The 26,236-nt window shown below is 45.4% G+C and overlaps 1 protein-coding gene across 2 annotated transcripts in view; it reads right to left on the minus strand.

Annotated features, from left to right (window-relative positions):
• ATP2A2 (ATPase sarcoplasmic/endoplasmic reticulum Ca2+ transporting 2) overlaps positions 1–15,300 on the minus strand; it is a 34,597-nt gene extending 19,297 nt beyond the window's left edge. The window contains exons 1-5 of one of the 2 annotated variants that reach the window (XM_081339178.1): positions 14,850–15,300; positions 13,640–13,657; positions 13,441–13,523; positions 5,430–5,534; positions 3,109–3,247 (exon numbers count right to left, since the gene is read on the minus strand). In XM_081339178.1, the coding sequence (XP_081195304.1) occupies positions 3,109–3,247; positions 5,430–5,534; positions 13,441–13,523; positions 13,640–13,657; positions 14,850–14,967 (463 nt within the window). In that variant the 5' untranslated portion in view covers positions 14,968–15,300. The remainder of the gene's footprint in view (positions 1–3,108; positions 3,248–5,429; positions 5,535–13,440; positions 13,524–13,639; positions 13,658–14,849) is intronic. The other variant, XM_081339177.1, reaches the window with a different exon arrangement.
• Positions 15,301–26,236: the final 10,936 nt, after the last annotated feature.

Consider the following 26,236-nt stretch of genomic DNA (forward strand, 5'->3'; position numbering starts at 1 on the left):
CCATCATAGCATCCCGGTGGTCATGTGATCAAAATTCAAAAGCTTGGCAACTGGCAACTTCCGGGATCACGTGATCCCCTTTTGCGACGACCGTCAATGGGAAAGCCGGATTCCCTTCACTGTGGTCAGAAAGTGGCAAAACCCACTTAATAAATGTCTCACTTAGCAAGAGAAATGTTGGATTAAACTGTGGTCGTAACTCGAGGGCTATCTGTAATCTCTGCTAAGCCAATTTCTTTTCCTTCCCTGGATTTGCCCTGGACACAAACACCAAACAAATTTCTACGTTAACTTAGGAACAATGCCGGGGAAAACCAAAATGATCTAAGCCTGTAAATGCATTTCCTCTCCCCACAAACGCATTTACAGTTTCCACATGGAACTTGGCGGGGTGCCATCAGATTCCTGCCGGGCTTACATTGCCTCCGTGACATCACAGAGGCTCCTAATCAAATTCCCCCTGCACCAGGTTAGCAAAGGGGCCTGCTGCCGCCTCTGTGAATCAGCCACTTGGGTCTCTTGCCGGATAAACCTGGTTACTCTGAATCTCTTAATAATGATAATTGTCATTGTCCAATTAAACTGATTAGCTGAAAATAATGCGGAGGCTTTAATTATAGCAATAACTATGCACGGAGGGTTTAGCAGACACGAGAAAGAAAAAAATAATTGCCACGGCAGCACAATTTGAGGGCAAAAATACACACTTCCTTACGGAAGGAAAAACTTTCTGAATCGCTTTGGTCCAAGCAACGGCAGATCTCCAATTAGGTTGAGACAACTGCTAGATCTTGTAAGCCACGTTCTCACCGCCTCATTTTAAAAAAAAAGTTTCTGTACGCCGAATAAGTGTATTTGCCAGAGCAGAATGGAATATCGGCAGCAAATTATCTTGATGTTCAAAAATTCTGTCCGGTACCTTTTGTTCCAATAATAAATTCCTCTTGAGTTCTATTAAGGTTATAAGATCACAACCATTCTGCGAATTCAAAGCATGAGAGTAACAGGCCTCGCATTCTTCTGGCTTTATACTTCAATAACTCACAAGCGGGAAATGGACCCACGTGGCAAGAGGTCAAATGCAACAACCCTTTTATAAATAATTCTGAAAATAAATGCTCTGTCCTGGTTTGAACTCTGGGCCATTTGAGAGATTTTAGCAGGTTGCAGCATGAGCCTGTGATTTATTTTGCTTTGAACTACTTCACTTAAGACTACTATCTGCATCAAAGCAGGATGAAAGCTCTGTGTAAATGTATTTTTACATATTTCCTACCCACAAAAAGCTGTTTGACATTGTGACTCAGGGAGATTAGAAGAGAGTCAAGTCATGCTGAAAGCGAGCACACCCCATATAGCCCAGCTTTTCCAACTAGTTCTCTTAAATAAATATATATTGTTTCAGTACCTGGTATGGATTTAGGCTGACACTAAATAGGAATAGTAAGAAAAAAATATGAGCTCCCAATATTCTCTGCAACGTTACAAGCAGTTGCACAGAATTGATGCCTGTTTACAATGGAGTGCCCAGAGTTAAGGCTACCGTCAATTTACAATCAATAGACCTTTACTCTACTACTTTGTTCCACTGAACTGAAATACGTACAGCATTTGGCAAGCCACTAAATTAAAGCAGTCCCCATGGTCAAGCTATAAACAGTCTTCTACAATTTATTCAGGATAAAGGTTGGCTCAATGCATGAAATATGTTAGGTTTAACCATGATTTGCTAAAGAAGCCTTCGTGGCAAAACCAAAAGCAAAGGAACCACACTGTAGCTTGGAATGTCAGATTAGTCACTCAGAGCTTTCAGAATAAGCACCAAACCCGGGGTGTGTGTGTGTGTGTGTGTCAGCCCCTCTGCTCCTGCAGAAAGCCTCCTGAAGGATCCCTGGCCCTTAGGCCCCACTGACCGGTGGGGCCACCTGGTTCTTTTATGCTGGTCAATAGCAGACACACAAATGTCCCTGGCACACTGCCTAAAATTTCACCATCAGATACGCTTCCCCCAACCGAGGGCTTTGTTGCTTCCCTACATGGCCCGTTGTTGGCAGACACCATGTCAAAGGCCATCCAACACGCTTAGGCTTATGACAGAGGCATGCCCACCATCTTTCACACCTCAGGAGTCTTGACATGAGCTATGGAACACGGTGTCTGTTCCCTGCCTTCCACCACCATGAAATTTTAGCTCGGTTGCCGTTGCCTGCATTCGCTTTTACGTTCGTGGCTATATGGACTGGTGGCCGGATGTCCTGCAGAGAACTGATCTGGCCACTGCAAGATGGACTGGACACGAAACATCTACGTCCACTTTTCTTAGCTAGAAGGCAGGCTTCGCTCCTTCACCAGCCTTGGAAAGAGACCCCATCCTTTTAATCTAATGCCTGCTTTTTCTAGAAGAAGTCACGGCTTTCCATTACCTCCTTTGTTTTTTTTTAAAGTGACATAACCAGTACTCCCCACTGGCTGTACTACATACAAGATGTGCCAAGTGACCATGGCGTTGGCAGTCGGCCACATCCAAGGCAGCCACTGGGATGGGCGGGCAGAGGGGCCTAGGAGACTGGGGAGGAGAGCGCATATCAGGCCTCCAGGGGCACCAGAGCACAGAGGAGACCAAAGGTCTTCTGCCCACACTGGTCTGCACAAAAGAGCTGAACGCCACTGTGAACCCTTCTTTTGCCAACAATTCTGCAATAGGTGAGTTCTGGACTAAAGAACTGAAGAAGCTTCTTGGATGAGAATCGAAATGTTTTCAAGGAAAAAAAACCCGAGTCTAACTGCCTTTTGGAAAAAGCATTTTTGGGACAACCGTGACCTAAACGATTGAGAATCTCCACGGACATTTAAACCTGGAGAGAAGGAAGAGGGGGTTACCCTAAAAGAAGGGAACCCTATGCAGCAAATACACAGCTTTTGTTTTCTTCTGCTTGCTTACTAAGCTTTAACTGCACGTCAAGAATTCAGGGTCAACAGTATCTCAAAATACAGAAGCCCCCCCCAATACACACACACACACAAACACACACACACAGCATTTGAAAACCCATTATTATGTAGTAAACAGTTGAAATCCATTATTATGAGGTAAATAAAAGTTCTCACCAGCTACTTCCACAATATCACCAGGGACGAGGTCTCTCGCTTTTATCCTTTGTACACTTTTTCTGTCTTGTCGATAAACTTTTCCCATTTCAGGTTCATATTCCTTAAGAGCTTCAATGGCATTTTCAGCATTTCGCTCCTAAAACGCAGGATCAACAGCAGGGGTTCAGCAGTTCTACATTTTTTAACTACTGCGGTGAGCAGCTGGCCTCCAAGTTTGCCGTTTCATAAATAATCTAGGATCATCCGCTAGCAGAACTGCAGCTAAGCTGAGGGAGCAGCCTGCAAAGTTTCACTGTCAAATAAAGCCTAAATGCGCAATATTGGTGTGCATAACGCAAAAAAAAGGAGATAATCCAACAGCTGGGGTCCCTTTTAACTGCAGATTCTGATCTCTCTTAAAATAACTCTGGTCCAAAGTGTACTTCTTGACTAAAAAGGTAACTGATAAATTTGACAGCTCAAGAGTTACAACTTTGCAATTAAGTTCCTTTATACTTTCTCCCCCACAGCATTTGGCCCCGGGTTTGGCAGTGTGTTCATTGTTCCAACACTGCTCCCACATTTCAGACTCACAACTTGCTAACAAAGTACCTGCTATCAACACAACATGGTAGTAGGATTGGGATTTTAGGCCAGAACCTTGCAATGCGCCTCGTGAGCATTTCCTCAATTTTTTTTTTTAGAAAGATGGGCTTTCAGTCAATACAACTGTACCTTATGGCTAAAATCTTGCTAAATTATTAGTTTGTCATGAAAAGTCCAGCAGCCAAATGAGAAACATCTGACTGTGGTTTTTGCTGTTACACATGGAGAGGCAGGAATCCAAATTAAGTGGAAAATACGTCCATGTAAAAGGAATGTATGTTTGCAGGTATTTGTCACAAATCTCTTGAAACAGGAGATGAAGACTAAGAAGAGTAATAAGGAAAAGGCTGTTTCAATCTCTTACCTTTCAGCTAAGAAATATATTTTTAAGTCACCCCTTCCATTTTCAGAAGCAAGAAACATTAAACTGTCACCAACGTTAGCAGACAGATGATTAGTGAATATTAAAGCTTTTTATAGCATTGTTCTATCATAACAACCACATTTTCATCTGAGTGCCGGAAGAATTCTTCACTCAGCTCAAAAAAATTTCTTGCTTTTAAAGGCAGTGTTCATATCAGTACTGAGGGCGGGTAGGCAATAATTTCTTTTTTAATAGACGTAAATGTAACAGGAAAGCCTCTCAACTTTCAGCTATTCCAATATGCCAGCTGTAAATTAAATCTCTCTAAATTCTAAATCGTTAATTTAATGGGTAGTATTGGGATTTGGGTTTTTATTATTATTTATTCTTCTCATCATTTTAAAACTTCCTCTCTGTTCCAACTCCCATACCATCCTAGACGCCATCCTCCCCAGTTCCTATGGTAACACTACCCTGCTATGAAAGATGAATTAGGGGCAAATTATGGCTTTCTCATATGACCAAGATGAAAAAGGAAAAAAAATAAGGTATATTCATGCCAGAAAACGTCACTCGCATCCAGGAAGCAAGCTATTAATATACAGTGCTGTATAACTTAGTGGTAGGACCCGACCACAGTATTGAACTGTTAGGTCCCACAGAGCCCAAGGTGCTGTTGGCCACAAGCCAGATCCATCTGCCCTGATGAAAAGGAAAGCAAAGATCAACCAAGGCTGCAGGCCGGGGAATTCTGGGAATTGAAGTCCACACATCTTACAGTTGCCAAGGTAGGTTGCTAATATATTATCCTCATAACTTGTTTTGATATTCTCTCATGGAAAATTTGAGTAGGAATAGAAGGAAAACAAGGGCTGTGCCCTGATAGAAGGATATATTTTGGTGGATGCAGTGGCATGGGCAAATTGCATGGGATGTCCTTTACTGGATATACGGAACATTTACCAAATAAATTTGGCAGCTCTCAGTTGCCATAGATTTAAGCTATAACCTAATCCACACAACCTTGATTTCTATCAGTGATATTCTTGAGTCCCTTTCCTCTGACACAGGGTGGAGTTCATCAGTATTTTACTAAGGAAAGATACAAGTTGATAGTTAAGCATTAAAAGTCCGAAGTCTCTTTGCTGGACTAAATTAAGTACATGGCTACTTGGGTCCTGTCCTACCTTTACAACATTCAGCAACTATCTTAAGAATAAAAAGTTTTACCTAATTTCAGAGCTAGTCTCCACTTTCAATTTCCTTAATAAATATAATGGTGACTCTAAGCGACTTAAAACAATCTGTCAAAAAAAAAAGCACACATGTTGCAACGACTTTTCAATTTTCCGAACACGTCTTTGCTTACCTGCCACACGCCCACAATTGCATTAGCAACTAATATGAGTAAGATTACAAAAGGTTCTACAAAGGCTGTGATTGTTTCTTCTCCTTCTTCAAACCAAGCCAACACCTGCAAGAGATTAGAAACTTGGTGAAGTTACAGGTATGATTCGGTGGCATTTTCTATGTGTCAACTTAAATTTTAGCCCAAAATATATTCCACAGGTAATTTTCAAGATTGACTGCATAATTTCAAAATGTCCGCTGACTCACTTAAGCACACCTGGAAAGCAAATTCTATTACAAGGAAGTAATTGCCTCACCTGTGCTTTTCAAGGAGCTTGCTGCTTTTAAACAAATTTGTGGATCAGATTAGGCCTCTCGCTTTTGTTTTCAAAACAAATTAAGCTGTAAATAAATCCCATTTGGGTTAGAATAACCCAACAGGAACACTACCACTGCATTCCTTGTTAATGAATCACCCCTTCCTAAGGATAGCCTACGTGTCAATCTAAGGACTCCTCTTCAAAATCAGGAGACATTATTCGTATGGGTTACTTAAAGATAAAAGGCATTGGTTGCTTTAACAGAGAGCAAATGTTCTTCTCCACTACCTTTTTTATGCTTGGTCAGCTTGCCAAGAAGTGAATGGCAGACAGATTTGATCTATCAGTTGATCTCTGTTATCATTATGGTCTGCTGCTCACTCCAGGACCATTTCCAGCAGCTAAGAGTCTTCTATTTGAAGACCTCCTTTTTTATTTGAACTTCAGGCTGGCTGGCTTCCGAGATCTTGAGTGCTCCTGACGGCGAGGGATTCTGTTCCCTTTCAAGACACATCAAGATCTATAGGGAAGTGGTTTTTGTCTGGTTCACAACATGTGCTAAGCCACCAAATCCTTTGCTTGGGATGATCTAGGAAACCATCATTTGATGGTATATTTTACAGTGATATTCCAGCTAACTGTACTTGGTTCAATCAAGCTTACTTGCAGTAACTAATGGCTTAACACAGTATGTGATCCCATCATTTTCTAGTAACAGCAGCTTCACTGTCCCCAAACCAAGAATGAAGTACATCTAAAGCTGAAGAAAATTAATAATTAAGGTTAAAGGATCCCAGAAACCATTACTGTGAGATTCTCCCACAGCAGGGCTCAATAGGTAGCTTGCATTCTTTTCTGATTTACAATAAAAGAACTACCCATTATACTAAGTAAAGGCTTACTTTTTGTATTCGATTTTTATTGTGTATTGCCCTGTTCACCGCCCTGAGTCCTTCGGGAGAAGGGCGGTATAGAAATCAAATTATTAAATTAAATTATTAAATTAAATTACTTAACCGGAATGTATTTTGTACGAAGAAAATTGGTTGAGGACACACAGCAGTCTAAGTCATAACCAAGCCAACTTTACCGAGGCTTTGCATATCTTGGACCTCATCCTAAAATACGTACATCTCAGAAGACAATGCTAGAAGCTCTGGAAGAAGTCCTTTCATCTGGGACACCTCTCCGAAGCTAACTCATTGTTCTGACAGCCTGTCAATATTTCCACAAGCTCCATTACAGCTTGGTAAAATGATTGCTTCAAAAATCAAAAAGAAGCTAATCATGTTCCTCTTAGAACAAAGCACTGATCAAAGGACTTTGGAAATCCTATACCTCTTTTTTTTTGTACTAGGCTGAAAATTCTGGTGTATTTCCCCTCCTGCCGTCTGCGTCACTCAGCATTAAGAATTAACTGTTAAAAAAAAAGAATGTATATGCCATGTATTCTCTCCCCTACCCCCAATAAAACTTTCTAATTCCAAGGATCATGTTACTGAAAAAGGCACATGGGGTGATGACCGAAATTGACTCGCATAATGCCAATTTAGGCCTATGAGTAACCAAAAGTGGCTTGGTAGCTTGCATCAAACTCTGCAATGATTCATGAAGAAAAGGGCTAATATTATGTTGGATATATTGAGCAACAGGAAGTACAAAGCAACTGACTTGAAGAATGCTGAAATCGGTCTTTGGAAGTCCGTCAGCAGTAAGTCATTGTTCAGATCTCTTTTAAAGAAAATAGGCCACAAAAGAAGCAATGGACGGGGGAAAAATTCAGAGCAGTTTCTCTACAGCTTTTCCTTAAGGGCGACTCGGTGGATTTCCAGATGAAAGGAAACCGGGAAAAGGAGTAAAGCCCAGAGCCTGGATGACTTTAAAAAAATGGTAAAATGGTAGGAAAAAAAATAGATTTTCCGGTTTTTCTGTTTGATAAAATGGAACATGATGCCCTGGCTCAACACAAAGCTGGCTGAATTTATACAACATAACGAACCATCTCTCTGATTTACAAAGTGCACCAAGTCCAAAGTAAACATCAGGTTACAATTCAGGAAAATGTGTGAATGGAAACACTTTTTCTTCCTTGGGCTGTAATGCAAAACAATTTGAATTTGCTTCTTGACATTTCCAGTTTTGCAGCAAGGAGACAGATCCCTGCAGAGCAGGCAAAAGGCTCGTGCTGAACTTTTTAAAATCAGCTGTCCTGTCTTGACCCAGACTGAAGCAACAGGAGAGCACTACGGAATTTACCTGCCAAATTTGACCCCAGGTTCTATAAAAATGGGTGCAGGAACTGTCATTACCCCTTTGAGGAAACTCCATTGATGAAGCTTAGATGCAGGTAGTCAATAGCTGAATATTAGTTCTTGAATTTGCAACACAGAAAAAACTGATTTTTCTCTCTTACTGCATAACCGGTACTGGCAATACATCCCAGAGGTAAATAATGTACATGCTTTTCTTTTGATTTTGGGTTGAAGAAAATCCCTTTTTTTCCCCACTCCAAAGCACGGGATCAGACTTATCTAACTCTGTCACTTTGAGATGGGTAAGATCATTCAATGCCACAAGATGAAATGCAAGAGAATGGAGGCTTTGCCTTCCAGTGTGGTTACTGGTTATGCAAAAAGGTCAAAGCAATTTAGCAGTCCAGTCTACCAAGCGTATGGCGAAGGGGGGGGGGACATCAGTCAGTTTTCAAAATTACAATCATACATCAGGCTACTGTGTCATTATGTATGCCAACATATTTCAGCATCAGCAAACTCCAGGATCTATATGTACTGTAAACCGAAGCCACAAATGAATTTTGCAGGTCATCAGCAACACCAAATTCCGGTTTTAACCAGAAATGTACCAAGCCAGAGAATGACATACTGATCTGACACTGCAATGGACTTGGAGCCAGCATTTTCAAGGACAATTACCTTCTCTGAGTTTTCTTTGCCTGAACCTCCGTACTGAGCTACATTTTGAGTTTTTCATGTAGCTTATAAGTGTTGACTGCCCTCTCATTCTGCATCCAATATACAAATTTGCAACTACAGCTTCCCCTTCTCTTCAAAATGTAGCTACAACAAGGAAATGGTCTTCCCAGGTAAGCATGCAGAGTTAAAACTTTGAAAAAAAACCTACTGAGCTCAATTAAGCCAACTTGAAGCACTATATATATATATATATATATATATATATATATATATATATATATATATATATATAATGTTGAGTTACCTTGCAGTACTTGACACTACAGGTAACTTTCAGGGACTAAATGCTGTTATGCAATCCACAGAGACATGATGTCTATTGGTATTTAGCAAAAGCCAAGGGGAACATCTGTTCCCACTTCATTTTATTAAAGAGGAGTCATTAAAGAGTTTTTCTCTATTACTTCTCTGCTTGTTTTGCTACGTTTGATGAATTTGGAGGAGCTTATTAAATGTTAACATTGTCCTCTTTTCATATTCCCTGCAGGACCATCTGGCTCCCTTAGGAGCTGACTGACTTTGCCATATTTCACTTAAAATTAAACAAGTGAAATATTTCCTAGCATAATCCTCACAAATTATTCCATACAAACCCTTCAGGAGGATTGCCAGCCATCAGTCTAAGTTATTCCCGTGTTCTTATGAGTCAACTCTCCCTAACAAGTGTTAGAGAAAGATAAAGCTGTTAATAGAAGGAAATGGTGGGAACACTTTGCTATAATGCCAATTAGAGGTAGAGACATCTTTGAAATAAAACAACCAAAGCTAGGCACCATTTAAAGGCTACGCAAATTCTAAGAGGTCTGCAATTTTTTCCATTGCAGCCCTGGGAAAAAAAATCCATTATAACTGAGCTTGACTAACAGCACAAGGACCTAAATTCTCACCTTTCTGATTAGCATTAGGCTAAAAGGTGGGTTTAATGGCTTATTTTCTCGCTTGTCTGAACTCACTCAAGGGCACAAGAAGCTCAAACCTTTTATGAAGATTGCTCAAAGTAGGTAGGATACATTTCTCATTTAGTTCTGCTGATGGGGAATAGCAGCAGCCACACTTCAGGACACCTTTTTTGGCTTAAAAGGCAGGGAATAAATTAAGGGAGTAAAATAATCATGCTTTTTGGAGGCAAGATTGATGGGAACATGCATACCAGTTGCTAGTGAACACAACTAGAAATGATCTTTTTCAGCAAGGAGCAACTTCTACTAATATTTCCTATTGGTTTTTATAGTGAGGTTTATGTTGTGTTCTTTTTGGTTGAAACGTACAAGACATCAGTTCACGTTGCGCAATTGGATTTCTGCTTTGCAAATGCTCCTTTCCTTCCCATCCCACTGCAATTTCCTTTGAAGCAATGTTGCTCAACCTTGGCCATTTTAAGATGCGTGGACTTCAATTCCCAGGATTCCCCATCCAGCCATTCTGGGAATTGAAGTCCACGCATCTTAAAATGGCCAAGGCTGAGGAACAGTGTCCTCCTGAAGGATCCACCACCGTTTTCTTCATTAAATTCACTTTCAATAGAAAGAGAGTCAAGGTTATCTGAACTTGGCTTCAGTACTTGGTATATACATTATGTAACCAGCTAGCTGAATGTTTTATGATTAAAATCCCCCTGCACGCCTATCTGGGAACAAGTTTCACTGAATTTACTCTTGTCAGCCGGGTGTCCTGCTACTAACATGATTGTTAGCTGGAGTCACAAGTATGATCTGCTACATGGGGGTGGTTGAATATCAGCCCAGAGAAAGGAGATAATGCCAAAGGTAGAACAAGGTGTCTAGACGCTTCTCGTGAACTAACACTTATTCGACTATTTCTGTTAGACGAGTAAAATGATCTCTCGTATTCCAATAAGTGAACCTTATCTGTTGCATCTGTTACTCAGAAGAACAATTGTAGGGACTACTGGGCTGTTCTGGCCTTACCGATTTAACCGCCACACTTAGAAGCCCAGCGAGCCAATTTCTGTTCCAGTAATGACTCGCCCTTCTCTCTGCACCCACAAAACGAGGCCAGAACTCCGAAGTCTAAAGAAAGGGAAGGTCTTCCCAACACTGGAAGTCATCGGAACATCTTAGCCTTATATACCGCTTCACAGAGCTTTACAGCCCTCTCTAGGTGGTTTACAGAGTCAGCATGTTGCTCCCAACAATCTGTGTCCTCATTTTACCTACCTCAGAAGGATGGAAGACAAGAGTCTTATGTTCCCTATACAGACAACCACAATTTTCTAATCCAGCATAGCCTTAGACAGGGATCATTTTTCGAGCCCAAGTAGGCATGTGATTGTTGTGCTTTTTCTAAATTAATGATACTCTGTTCTAACATCTCATTAGAAATCGTCAAGAAGGCAACAATTAGGGCATTTCAGTACGTTGTTCCCACAATCTTTCAAGCCTAAATGGGACACTTCAGACATCATCTCAGAATTTTGACTCATTATGATTAAGGTTACTGGTTGCCCCATTTTGCCATGAAAAAGTATTCTCAAATCAAGGAGTCTCCAACCATGATTTAATTTAGCAATGTTCCTGTATAGGAATCCCTGGCCTATTGCTCTTCTAAGATGCCATAAAATCAAGGGGAGAAAAAACCTCTGTTACAACAGCAGCAAGTCAGAAATCTCCATTAAAGCATCATGGTCAGTAAAACCGAAGGCACATCAAAGTAGGGACACTGGGCTGTGGGTACCAGCATGCCTGCTTAGAATCAAAGTTTGTTTTGTCATCAAAATCAAGGAAGCAGAAGGATATTAAGTTTGGAAGCACTGTACAACTTACAGTGGATAAACATGGAACAACCAAATACAAACAGGTCAAATTTAACCCAACATTGTAATGATAACTATTGAAAGTAAAGGAATGCAAGGACTGCAAAGAATGGAAGGTTATTTACTGCTGTCCAATTAAACTAAAATAGCACAACATTCCACAAAGAAATACTACACTATACTATATTATACTATACTATAAATTGCCAAATTTCATGGTTGTGTGTAGGATTTTAGTGCGAGGAGGCAACACTGAAACTTTTGGTACACCAACAATTTTCCTGCAGAAAGTCTACCGTAATTAATAGGTTATTTAACTGCAAAACCAGCACTCTACATCTATTTCTCTCCTTAATTGAGTCTTATGGAACAAAACTAGGGCTCAACTGTTTATATATCATTATTTTAAATGACAGAAAGTGAATGGGCATCCTAGCAGTCTAGCACACCAACGGGCGACCTTCAAAATAAGTGGATCTCATCACGCACCAGCCGCTATCTGTCAATAAAACATTCATCCGCCAAAAGTCACCAAGAAAAAGCTGAAACAGAATGACTAAATGACTTGTTGCTGCAGAGAAGAAAATCTCTGCCAAAAAACCTATTCTCCCCGCCGGGTGAGCCAAAGGCATGAAACTGGAAACTCTCACTGGTTCAAAATCAGCAACTATACATTCTGATTGTTCAAGGCGGCGATCCTTCTTTCACTTGTATATTTTAAAATCCTATTCCTGGTTCTGCACTCCAGTTAAGTCCAGGGCGCACCGTTTATCTTCATTTTTAACATCCCTTTGAAGACAGAGAAACAGAAAACTACCCTAGGTATCAGTAATTGCTGAATTAAAAGTGGGGACAGGAGTTTCATGTGCAATTTCTGCATGCCAACCTGGATACCTGAAGCTTCTCTTTTCACCAAAGTTCTCAGGTGCCCTGAATGTCTACTCCAGAGGACTGTCCTGAGAATTTAAAACTGCAACAATCTATGTCTAAAAGAGAGCTGTCCAACTTTAGCAACTTTAAGAACTGTGGACTGCAACACCTAGAATTCCCCACTTGGCTGGCTGGGGAATTCTGGGAGTTGCAGTCCACAGGTCTTAAAGTTGCCAATATTGGACATTGCTGGTCTAAACGAAACCTTGAAGGACAACCTAGGAATTCGGACCCAATATTGTACAAAGTTCACCCTGCTGTACCCCACTTACAATGCATTTTTCTCCCCATCTCCCACCCTTCTCCAAACAGATGCTTGGCACCTAGCAACGTGACCCTATCCTTTTACACATTATTTTAAAATTCCGACTCGATTTCACAGCCCTCATCCTGCCCCATTCTGTCCAGGGAGCAAAGAGTTTACTTTACCAGAGGCTTCCCAAAGGTCAGTGACCAAATTTGGTCAACAATGGTGCCATCATTGCTGTCATCATTCTTGTCACTGTCAAGAGCAACAACTGTCACCTTGCTATTATCAGCAAGAGAAGGCAACTGGCATATTCCCCCCCATACAAATTCTATTTAGAGTTTGCATTGCATCCAAAAAAAGACTTCCAGCCGTCTCGGTAAGTTTCATAACAATCAACCACCGCTAAAAAATCAGCCACCTTATACCAGTTCACCTTCTGGCTGGGGCCAAGGTTAAAAGGCAAGAACCTACTTCAAATACAGAGACTGTCATGACTATTCACAATATTCAAGAATGTCTGACTTAAACTGCTGTGTGTTCTCATTCAATCATTCCCTTGACATTGTATTTGTAACAAGAAACTGCTTATGAGTCTGGGTGCAAGCTGCTTAAACTCTGTTGCAAAGGCAAAGCACTTATTTCAGGCCAATGACAAGACAGAATAACGTCTCCCAAAAATCATTTTCAAACTCTCACTAGCCATCCAGGAACCCCCGGTGTCAATTAAGACGAAGTCACCAGTTCAAAACAAGGAAGATACTTACAAAAGATATACATGCTGCCAGCAACAAAATTCTAACTAATAAATCTTCAAACTGTTCGATCACCAGCTCGAGTAAAGTTTTTCCTGCCAAGAAAGATTCAGACTTCAGTCGTCAAGCACAAAGGGGGTTTTTTTTGGGGGGGGGAGTGGGGGGAAATCAAGCATGGATAACAGACAAAAAGCTTCAAATGCCGGCTTACCTTCTTCAGCTGGTAGTTCTTTAAAATGCCAGAATTGCAGGAACCACGTCAAGTGGGGGAAAAAAATAAAACGACAGTCATTAGAATGATAAAGATGTCTGGGCTAGAACGAAGAGCTCTTTGGCTTTTAAACGCTCCAATGGAAGACATGTTCTAAGCAGATGAGCAATGCAATAGTTAAGCAGGCTTCCTTCAGCGAGACAGAGAGGCGGACACAGGCTTCCCTGCATTTTACGTCAAGAACATTTCGGCATCCAGCGCTCGCTCTGTCTCTCTGAAGGGTTACCAATCCAGCCAAGTCATCACTGCTCTTCCCTGTAGTTTAATGCGGCTCCACACTTCCCACCATTCCCCATTTACCTCCAACCTTTTCTCCTCTGAAAGAGAAAGGAGACAGGGCGAGGGTTTTGTGTGTTTTTCCCCCCCATGCCCACTGGGGTAGGGCTGTCTCCCTTGTCCATCTTGCAAGCCCCAGAGCTGGCGTTTGACAAGCAGAAAAAGCCCAAGCCACAGAGCCAGGCAGGAAAGACGAGAAACAAAGGTCAAACCAAGCCAAAAAGGAAGAAAAAATCGGGGGGAAGGGAAAGAGGGAGAGGGGAGTGCAGAGGAGATTCCCCCCCCCCACACTGAGACCCAGCAGATTGGGAGGCTCGCTCTCTCTCTTTCCCAGGAAGGTGCCCGGCTGGTTTCCACGTTGCACAGCCCGGGGCAGCAGCGAAGGGAACCCACGAGGTCGATGACCGAGTCAGCCATCTTCTTCTCTTTCTCCCTCTTTTCCTGTCAGATGCCAGATTTGGGGGAGGGGGGGGCAGGCGGAGGGGTTGGGATAGAGGGAGGGGGGATCGATATGGGGGGGTGGTCTCCATCCTCTTGGGCGGAAAGGTCGGGATAGATGGCTGTGGGGAGGGGGTGGATTGATATGGGGAGGAGAGCGAGGGACTAGATACGGGGATGAATACGGGGGGGGGTCTCCATCCTGCCGGGCGGAGGGGTCGGGGTAGATGGCAATGGGGAGGGGGGATTGATTTGGGGGGCATAGATACAGAATCAGGGATGAAGACGGCGTGGGGGGGTTGATCATCTCGCCCGGGGTCAGGAGAGGGGGGCCATCGCCAAGAGGAGGAAGAGGAAGGTAAGGAGGGGGGGAGGGAGAAGACCCCCCCACTGGCCCCGCCCGAGGCGGAGGGGGGGGGGCCCGCTGCCCACCTACCGTTGGCTCCCCATCGCTCCTTCTGCTTCTTGACCTGCTCCAGGCTGAGCCCGGTGCTCTCGTTGACCCCGAAGTAGCCCAGCACTTCCTCCACCGTCTTGGTGTGCCCGTTCTCCATGGCGGGGGGGGGAGGCGGAGGAGGAGCGGCGGAGGCCCCCCCGTTCCTCTAACTCCTTCGCGGCGGAGAAAAATTGGGGGGGGGGTTAAAGGAAGGTTTTTTTTAAAAAAACAACAACCCGGGGGGCGCCTGAGGGAGGCCTGGCCGGCTGCCCCCCTTCTCCCTCGGCCCCGGGGGCTCTCCTGGCGGGGGGGCGGGGGGGCCTGGTCGCGGAGGGGGGGCGCGGGTGGGGGAGGGGGCGAAGGCCGCCCTGAGGGGAGGAGAGCCGCCTCAGCCTCGCCCGCCGCCGCTGCTTCTGGAGCCGGAGCCGCCGGCCTCTGCCTCCCGCGCTGGCCTCGTTGCTGCCCTGCCCGGCGCTGGCTGAACCGGCGGCGGCCGCTCTAATAGAATTTATCCGAGGCGACTCGCCGCTGCCCCTCTCGCGGCCGCGGCATGTGGACGACGCCGATTGGCCGCCCGGCGCCCGGCCCGCCCCTCGCGTCACGCGCGGCACCCGGATGCGGACACGCCCCGCCGGGGGGCTGCGCCAATCGCCGCCGAAGGAGCCGCGCGCGCCAGCCGGCCGAGGGGAGGGGAGGAGGGAAGGAGAGGCGGTGCGGGGGGGGGGGCGGAAAAGAGAGAGAGAAAAAGGACAAAAGAAAACCAAACCGACCGACCCGGCCGGCGTTGATTTTGCGGATCGCCGGTTTAAGGCTAGTCGCCCGCGGGCGGAGAGACTGGGCGAGCGGGCGGGCGGGCGCCGAAACCGAAGGAGCTTTGAAAGGCGTGGGCGGCGGAGCGTGGAGCGTTAACGGACCGGGTGGGCGGGGCTTACGCTCGGGGAGGGGCAGGAGCGGCGGCTGACACGTGGGCCGGCCGGGCTCCGACACGCGTGTGAACTGGGGACAGGCGGGTCGCGCCAGGGCTTCAGTCGGCAGCTGAGAATCGCTCGCGCTGGTTTGCGAGCCCCCGTGCAAAGCGAAGCGCAGAACGGGCTGGATCGGTTTCTAAAACAAGCTCGAAACCTACCCTTGTTTATCGTAATGTCTGAATCCAGGCAAAGCGAAGCTGGGATGATTAATCTGGATTTATTGGGGGGGGACTGAATGAGCGAGCATAACCCACATAAAATTTTAGTTTAGAATTACAGTTTAGCCTCAATGGGGTCAACCTGAAGAGCTCAGTTCACCAGTATACATATTCACCTTTTTATCTGCTTGCTGGGCTGGTTTTGGTTTGTCCTGGATTGCAAATCCAGGTTCTGGAACCTCCGCTTTTTGGAACCGGTGCCCCACGGAGAGCTAGATTCAGAATGCAAGAAGACGAAGGGGCGGAAAGGCAGCCTGTCCAGCAAGCAGGTTTCTCAGACGAAAAAGGATCGTGGAAAAACAGACCGTCCTCTTGCTTTGTCGAGGTTAATGATGCCTTGATCCCAGCCTGAGCAACCTAAAGCAAAATAACGCTGATATAAATGATAGGATCCGTCAGCTATCAAACTGTCTGTAATGCGAAACACCTTCTGGTTTTAAACAATTATTTATTTATTTTATTTATTGATGGGATTTATATCCCGCCCTATCTCCCGAAGGACTCAGGGCGGCTAACAACAAAACATATAATAATTATGGGAGAGGAGATTGCATCCTTAAAAACAAACGTCTCTTCCCCACCACCACCACCCTCCAGAAGCAGAGCAGGAAAATTTGAAGAGCTTTCCTTGAATTTGGAGTAGGATTTTTTATCTCCTGATAAAGGGTGCTCTGAGAAAAGGACGCAGAATAAGGGTTGGAGAGGACCCTGGAGGTCATCTAGTCCAACCACCCCTGCCCAAGCAGGAGACCTTATACCAATTCGGACAAGTGGTTGTCCGATCCGGTCCTGTCCAGCACCCAAATTTATCATGTTATAGAATAACAAAGAGTTGGAAGGGACCTTAGAGGTCATCTAGTCCAACCCCCCAGCTCAAACAGGAGCCCTTATGCCATTTGGACAAACAGCTATTCAGTCTCTTCTTGAAAACTTCCAGAGATGGAAGCACCCCCACAACAGGCAGGCTGATTTGGGTGCCTTTCTCAGCCAGGAGAAAGGTGTTTAAAAAGCGGCGGGGTTGGGGATGGGGAATGAGTAGACGTGCATTCCCAAGGCCCAGCACCCATCTCTGGGCTTGAATTCTTCCCCCTAACGTTCCCCCTCCCCCTTGTTTATTTCTCCGCATTTTAGCCAGGAGCAACTGGCTCTGCTAAAGACAAAAATGCCTTAGAAACCCCCGCTGTTTTCCTTGCTCCATTGGCCTCTTTTTCCCCAGCGATTTTTTTGCTTGTCAGCGGGAAAGCTTGTAAACAGTGGCTGTGGGAAGGCTTCGGGCGGGTGAATTGTCTCTCTCGAAATGGAGCAAGAATTAGGATGGGAGACAGCGAGGCAAACAAAGCGCACCGCTCAGGAGGAGTAAGCGGAGACGGTGGCATGAATGCAGAGTGGGACCTTGGCGCGAAAGGAGGTCAGACTCGTCCTTGGAGGCGCCCTGCTTGCTTTGGCGGGGACAACAACCCAGCTTTGAAATTTTGGGGCCCTAACGCAAGCCCAGATTTTTAAAGAGAGGTTGAACTGAAGGTGGGATAGGCCAGACCCATATGATGTAGTGTGTGTGGGGGGGGTTTAATTCAGGCATCCGTGACCTGTTTACGTGTGAACCCAGCCATTCTTCCCCCCCTTTTTTTTTCCTGTTGTGGAAAACAACCTCTTTTCTGGAAAACGTTGCTGGACCCGTGCCGTGGTTCCATCTGCGAACAAAGACACTTACATGCAGGCAGAGAGAGAGAGAGAGAGAGACTCTTGGTACTTCTCTGGCAGGTGGAGGAAACCTGGAGTAAGACTAGAAAGGGTATCGATGGGTCATTGTTTGGGTGATCGTCCTAGACTTGGTTCTCATAGCCCTGAAGACATTAGACGTCGGCCTGTCATTTGAGCATCGGAAAGCGCTTCAGTGTCCCTTCCTTACGACGACGGCTGAAATGCTAAGCAGACGTGCCACCTTGTGTGACACGGTGGGAACCTGAAGATGCTAAGCCACGAAAGCCTGCAACAACTTGTCTCCAGAAATTGTGGGTGCTCCATCACTGGAGGCTTTCAAGAAGAGACTGGACAGGCATTTGTCTGGACGTGGGTTGGCTACGAGGCCTCCAAAGTCCCTCCTACCCCTGTTGTTCTAATAATGCAATAGAAATTATTCCAGCCTTCCAAAAATAAAATAAAATGAAAACCATGATTAGTTTCCTAACAACCCTGGCCATTAACTGATTTTTCGAGGCCCCTCGGAGAACAACCTTCCAGGGCAAACTATTTCCAGTCAGGCTGTCCTGCTTTTCTCTCTGACTTCTCCCGGGCCCTCTTCCACGACGTCAAAGGGATTTGTGTACTTGCTCAAATTGTCCTGACCTCCAGCACACACACCCCCTCTTCTATTTTAAACCTTTGGCTTCCTGGCTTCTGTGGATATTTTTCAGATTTGTGGGTTCTGTTTTTACCCAAACCTGCAGAATTGTACAGGCAGATGTAACATAGTAGGGGGAGCAGCCTAGAGGACACCCCTCGCTCTGGAAAGCTTCAGGAGATGGGGAGGAATGCCAGTCCTGCAGTGTTGGTCCAATTTGAGCTTCAACAGCTCTCGGTGGGGGGAGATCTGCTTCCCCTCCTAATTGGCTAGCTTGCTTTTAGACAAAGTTTGCTTTTATGCCTTTTTTTTCCCCTCCCCACCCGTTCCTCTCCTCCTTTGGGTTGTATCATCTGGTCTGCCAGCCAAGCTTCCACCCTGGACCCTGTCAAAGCTGAAAAGTGAAATCATTTGATGGAAAAAGCAAGGTTTAAATTAACGATGCCATTAGTTGAGTTTTGAAGCCTGGGAGTATCCAGAAGTGACACATTTGAAGGTTTTCCCTGGGACGGGAGATAAAAGGATAGGCACCTCATTTGCTAACTGTTTGCATCGGGTGAACCCATAAAAGTTAGTCACCCTTTTGGGAGCTTTCCATGGCAATAAATTAAGCTGGCAGGACGTTGAGAGTGAGGGATGGCTGGGAGAAGTCTCAAGGCACCCAAATTAAGGACAGGATCCTCTGCTGGGTTTGTCCAGCTGTTGGCCACCAGCCAAAATGCTTCTGGTGCCTCTGAACAGGTCATAGCAAATAGATACCCAGTGGAGATGTTGAGTTTTTAAATGGGCAAGTCACAGGGTCCTAGGTCTGCCACCAAAGGAGAAAACATAGTAAAGATTTTCCAGCCACGCTTTTATATATATTTATATTTATATATTTGTTTTGGTACCTAAAATGGTGCTAAGAAAGAAAATAATGAATTGGGAGAAGCAGGAAAAAAACGATGAAAGAGCTCAGGTGCGCAGGCGTGAGGGAGCGAGATTGGTTTGGGGAGTAATTAGATGCAAAGCTGTTAATATTCCATTACAGGAACTGTCAGGGCAGTCAAGAAAAATTAGTTGATTGCATTCCCCTTCCCTCCAGAGCGGTGGCCGGCTGCCTGAAAATTAATTCCATAATCTCTCTTCCATTCCATGCATCTGCATCCATTTGCATACGAAACTCACAACTGGAATGGCCGGCATTGCCTTGCAACCCCCCTCCCTTCCCTCCCCCATGCAGAGCGGGCCAGCTGTGCCTTCGGCTCTCTTCGTGGAGGAGTTGGCCAACCATGCAAGGATGCCACCTGGGATTTTCCGCAGCAGAAGCCCGAGGAAGAGATAGGATGGGAGGGTCCGAACACAGTTAAGAAGCAGAAGGAAGAAGTGGGGGTGAGGACCATCAGCCGGCCTGCAAACCTGCAGGTTTGTAGGAAGTGGCTTGTCTGGGAGAAGACAAGGTCCCAAAGGTGCTTTTCCAAAGGCAATTGGAGTTTCTTAGCTTTTTTTCCTTTCTTTCTTGAAAACGTTTCTGAAGTACTGAAGAAGCTTCTTGGATGAGAAGCGAAGGGCTTTCCAGAAAACAAAAAGGAAGTCCAGTTGCCTTTGGGGGGAAAAAGCACCTCTGGGAACCACCAGGACCTGCATGAGAACCTGCGTGGACGAGAAGACCAGGTCTTGCTTTGCAAAGGCATCAGGAATTTGTGCTGGGCTACATGACCTCTGAACGTTCTGCGGAAATGATACCGGAGCGATATGGAGACTAATGTAAACCATAATCGCTCGACCCTCTTAAACGCTGGCAGTCAGGATTTCCTGCCTCACAATGGGAACCTGGATCTGATTTGACGTGGACGATCAGGAAATCCCAAAACTCGCAGGTGGGGACTCTGAGGAGGCCGCTTTTGCTGTGGTTGTGACCTGGGGGGGGGGTTGTGCTTCGGAGCACTCTCCCTCTCCGATGTCATGCTTGGAATTCACGGTGTGAGAAAACTGCATCTCTAAAAGCTGGAAAGCAAATCCTTCCCCTGATGCCCTGATGTCATAAGAAGTTGCTCCTTGCGATGTTCAGCCCGACAATTGTGTGCGCTTTATAATGAATAACCAAGTGGATGCTCTTATTATCACACACGATGGGTAGTGCCCGGAAGCCAGGCTGGTTTGTTGTAAAAAGGGGTGCAGTCTTAGTCTGCCTGCTCTCTTACAGAGGGGCTGCTTGGTTTGTTTAACAGACCTCATCCATTAAATCATGACTTCCTGAATAAATCATGATTGGCTGCATTAGTGCAGGATGTTAAGTGATAAACCCCACTACGGAAACCACAGTAGTAACAGAATAAGAGCTGGGAGGGACCTTGGAGGTCTTCTAGTCCAGCCCCCTGCTCAAGCAGGAGAGACCCTAGACCATTTCAGACAAATGGCCGTTCCGTCTCTTCTTAAAAGCCTCCAGTGTTGGAGCAGCCACAACTTCTGGAGGCAAGCTGTTCCACTGGTTAATTGTTCTCGCTGTCAGGACATTTCGCCTTAGTTCTAGGTTGCTTCTCTCCTTGATTAATAGAATAAGAGAGTTGGGGAGGGACCTTGGAGGTCTTCTAGTCCAACCCCTGCCTCGAGCAGCAGACTTTATACCATTTCGGACAAATGGCCGTGCAATCTTTTCGTGAAAACCTCCAGTGATGAACGGCCGAGTCGGTGTTAAGATAGTTCACTGTGTGATTTGGTTGACTTTACTTCGGAAGGTTATGTGTCTACAACACGGCGTGGCCTGCTCGCCCTTTCCTCATCGTGGCGTCAGTGGCTGATTTCCCACATCCTGTTTAACAAGCCAAATTCAAATCTGCTTTGACCCCGAGCCATGCGAACGAGACTGGCGTCCCAGCGCTAACCCAGCGTATATTTCGGGTTTGCTCATTCTATTATAAATAGTCCTCAGGTTCACCCACCCCCACCCCCGTGGCTCCCTAGGTGGGAGAAAAAAGGGCAAGGGGAAGGCCTTCTCCCGCGGTGGGCCAACCACTTGAGACTTGCAGTAATAATAGCATCTGCTTTGCTTCTCTCCTTGTTGGGTTCCTCTGGCTTCGGGGCCGTAGCAGGCAGAGGAACACAATACCTTCGGTGCATCTTCTCCAACAGCCTCCCCCCTCCCGAGGGGGAATTCAAGCTATGGAGGGCGTGGGGGGGGGAAGTTGAAGAGAAAGGAGACACTCCAGCTGGCGCTTGCTCTCTTGGCCACCCCAGCTGGTGATATGAGCCGGCTGTCATTGTTGAAAGTCCAACCCAGTAAAGGTTTCTGGGCAACCTCTGGAGGAAAGACCTCCCTCTAATAATAATCCTTACGGCTTCTAACCGGCTCATCCTTTGACATTTTGTTCTGGGCGGGTTACTCGAGTCCACCATGAAGTAATGTAGGTGTGGGGGGGGGGTCGTCGCCTTTCTGACAACCCCTTCATTCGATGCTCACAAATGGTCCGGGCCTTTTGGCAGGGTAAATAGGCCAAAAGACCTTGCAAAGCCATCAGGCCAGACTGGGGACCCATGGACCACGCCCCAAACGGTGGTTGGTTTCTCCCCTGAATGACTGAAAGTGGGCTACAGAAGGGTGAGCTTTGCAAAGGATTGGGTCTCAATTCCTGGGGTTTCTTTAGACCAGGGCTGTCCAACCTGAGCAACTTTTAAGACCTGTGGACTTCAGTTCCCAGAATTCCTCAGCCAGCTTTGCCAGGCCAGCTGGGGAATTCTGGAAGTCCACAAGTCTTAAATGACACCCCTGACCTGGAGACATTCTTAATTTTATGACCTCGTGTCTTACAGGGGCGGGAGGGGAGCAGTCCTGCCCGAGGCAGGGGTACCTGGCATTTGCAGGATCCTATACTTAACCTGGTTGCAGAGTGCAGATGTGTCCACAGCTTTGCTGGATGGGGAATTCTGGGAGTTGAAGTCCACCCATGCCAAGATTGAAGAACACCCTCCTTTTCTTTTGAACCAAGAGGTTTTCCCTACCTTTTTTGTGTCTGTGTTTTGAATACACACTCTTAGAGCAGCAGACATGACTTTTCTAGTCCTTTCCTGTCGCCACCTGTATTTCAAAAGTAAATAATTTTGTGTTACATGCAGGGGAGCCCAATAAATTGGCTGCCTGGTATACGGGGCCTTTATTAGCCCAGGAACTGTATCCTCCGCCACCAGCTAAAATAAAAATGAAGTCCTCCCAAAATAGCCTCAAAGGACTTTTTTTTTTTTTTTTTGCAAGAAGCACAGAAAAAAGAGCCGGGATCATCACTGGGAATGTTCCGTTAGCTTTACCCCCAAATCCTGTCTTAACAAAAACATTTTGCTTGTCTTCTTGTTTTAATTAGGAACTTTGATTGAAATGATTGGGACAGATGTAGCAGGCTCCCCCCACCTCCACCTCCATCTCTTTGAGGGTGGGGGGGTTGGCCATTGGGGATTGCAGAGCAGATGAGAACCAAACAGAAAAGCATCAAGAGGACCTTAAAAGGCAAGCGAGCAAACTCCGGGCAACGCGATTATCTGGGAAGAGAGAGGGATGACGATTTTAGTACCGGTGAAAGGATGTGAAATGCCTTTGCAATGGGAACAGAGAAATTCCGCCAGCCTTCTTTGCCCAAAGATTGGCCGATTTCTGCAGCGGCCCAGCGGCCCTCTGGCTTTGCAACCCCAAAGGCAGGTATTATTGGGGCATAAACCACAATGGTTCTGTCGAGGCATGCTTGTTAGTAAACAAGAGAAGCTATCTTCTCCTGCTTTGGATGACGACCAACTCTTCATGTCAGAGACCTCGGTGCTTAACAGCTTCCCATCCTACCGCCTTTCAATTTTCCTCACAATTCACAGATTATGTTCCCAGGCTGCTTAAAATCTCTTCGGATGGAGGTTACCATCCGCCAAACCTTTGAGGAGATTCTGGCTTCATAACAATGCATTTTGGAGGGGCTATCCAACGTGGTCGGTCTAAAGCAGGGGTGTTCCCAACTTGGTAACTTTAAGACTTGTGGACTTCAACTCCCAGAATTCTCCAGGCAGAATTGCGGACTCCCAGAATTCCCTAGTCAGAACTGTAGACTTCTGGGAGTTGAAGTCCACAAGTCTTTCAAGTTGCTAAGGTTGGCCATCCCTGACCTGGAGACATTCTTAATTTTATGGGAGTCCTGCCCGAGTCAGGGGTACCTGGCATTTGCGGGATCCCCTACTTAAACCTAGTGGCAGAATGCAGAAGTGTGTAAAGTGTGCACAGAGTACAAAAGTGTGCACAGACCTGCCTTTTATCCTTGCCGGCATTTTTTTTCCTCCAAGAGGGAAGACGGGGTGGGCTACCTGGTCTGACGGAGAATTTTCAGAGGAAAAAAATGCAACTAATAAATGTTCAGCTTTGCCTCTGTGGATTAAGAAGCGTGTGGGTGCCATTCAACATCCACTTAGGCAGATTGCTACAAGCGGATCTTTCCTCGGGAAAGTTGGCAGCTTCACCTCTGGGCTTCGCCTCAGGAGTGGAAAGCCGGTTCGAGGAAGGATGCAATTAGATCACCATTTTTCTCCTCCGTGCAGTTCTATTATATGATAGGGAAAGGGGCGGGGGTGGGGTTGAATCAGTCTTTGCTGGAACCTTCCCCAGCTTGAGAACGGCTCATCGTTTTAGATGCTTTTAAGGGCTAAATCCACTAGCATTTCGAGACAAGTTTTTAATTGAATTAAGAAGACCCGAGGATGCCAAGCTGTGTCTCCAGGCATATCATATTGTGACCTCCCTCCACCCTCTCTCTGTGTTAAGTTCTCTCTGTTGCAGATGTTCAGGGGAGGAGGAGGAGGAGGAGGAAATATTTATTCTTTCTCTTGTAGCTAAAGCATCAGTGCTGGAGAGCAGAATCATAGAATCCAAGGGCCGGAAGGGATCTTGAAGGTCTTCTAGTCCAACCCCCTGCCCAAATCAAGAGTCCTTATACCAAGAGTCTCCAAACTTGACCACTTTTAAGACTTGTAGACTTCAACTCCCAGAATTCCCCAGCCAGCCTGGCTGGCTGGGGAATTCTGGAAGTTGAAGTCCACAAGTCTTAAAAGCGGCCAGGTTTGGACAGCCCTGCCCTATACCATCCCAGACAACCGGCTGTCCAATCTTTTCTCAACAACCTCCAGTGATAACCATCAAATTCATCTCTGCCACCACCTGAAAACTTCACTGAAGGTTTTCTTCACCAGGGTGGGTGGAAGAGCGGGATCTAGTTGATCTAATCGGTTCCCTTTTTCTTAAAAAGAAAAAGAAAAAAGTATGGCATTCTTCGGTATTACTGTGTAGAGTTTTCCTTTCTAGGTTAAAAGGAAACGCTGGCACTTTGGCGTAGAAGCATTAACTAGGAGCGTAATAGAAGTAAGCACCGGGCTGTACGCTATTATATTTCTGCAATCCGAGAGTCCTCCGATGAAATTCAAACCCCAAGCTGAAGATAAATGTTTGGCACGGCTCCCCTTCCTTTCATTAGATATGGTACAAACCTTGCCATTATTCAAGATGGGGAATTATATCATTCATCATCCACTATGAGGAATTTAGCTCTCGCAGGAGACGAGCCAAGCCAAAAATGGAACACCAGACCAAAATTACAGGCTCTTGTCACTTGGACTTCAGATTGAGTCTGGCCCCGAAGTTGGTAGCCCCCAAGAAACGAAAGCAGTATAAACAAAACAGTATTCCATTCAAATGACATAATGGAAGTTATAAAACGCCAGCTATAAAGCAGTAAAAAAAAAGGTCACCCAGTAGTTGTTTGTTGACGGATGGCTAAATAAATAAGTAAACGCACATCCACAAACCTCTTACACACAGAGTAGCAACGCTTCTCATACCTTGCCCACATCAATACCCGTTGCTGGTGTTTGTGCACTACTAATTCAAAAACCTTTCAAGAATATTCAGATTTCCCTTTGGGTCAGCTGCAAAATCCTAAATTGGAAAAAGCCGCTCCATTGTGCCAAGGTCACTTGTGCTGTTTCCAAAAATATCTTGAAACAACAACAAAAAAAAAACAAAAACGCAAGAGGTCCACTTTGTCAGACGTTATCTGGACATACAGAGTTTTCAATCGAATTCTTCAAGAAGTGTTAAGAGTAAAAGCCGGCCACTTGTTTTGACATCCCTGAGTCATTGCGGGGAGGGGGGGAACACATATTTCTTCTAAAGCTTAGTTGGGGGGGGGGAAACAGACCCTAAAGCTTGAAGACTCCACCATGGTGTCTTTCCTGTTCGGTTTTAATTTAATTGCATTTTGTTGTAATTGCAATGGGTTTCTGCCTGGCTAGTTTTAAGGGGCTGTTTTGATGTAGAAAAAACAACCAGAAGAAACCTTGCAGGGTTTCCCCCCCAAAAAAAAAACACCCAAAAAGCTGAGTAGTGGATCGTTTCTCTCCCCCTGCAATTTTAATTCCAATGTTTAGTTTTTCTATCCCAGCGTTTCTCATGATATATTCTGCATTTAGTTCAATAAATAAAGGGGTAGCCCGCATGATAGTTCGGCAATCTAGCATTGCCGACTTGCTTTTTTTTCTTCTTCGTGATCCTTACTCTTTTTTTTAAATTTATCTGCAGTTGCCAAGAATTGTCCAAAAGTGGTCTTTTATTGCTCAGAAAAACCTGCAGCCAGGCAAAGCGAGTCTCTCGTTCGGCCAATTTACAGCTTTTAAGATGTTTCGGTTGCCAGATTTCTTCAGGGTATTCCTTACAATGGGAAAAGTGGTCACTTTTGAAAGTCCGATCTTTTGGAGATGCTTATCTTCCCTAACCGCTAAGCCATCTCAGATCAATACAATTACATGGTCGGTTTGTGAAAAGACTTTGCCTAAAGCACAGCTCTTTTTATGGCTAAATATTGC

Source organism: Vipera berus (assembly GCF_964194415.1).
Source record: "Vipera berus genome assembly, chromosome: 14".
Taxonomy (NCBI): domain Eukaryota; kingdom Metazoa; phylum Chordata; class Lepidosauria; order Squamata; family Viperidae; genus Vipera; species Vipera berus.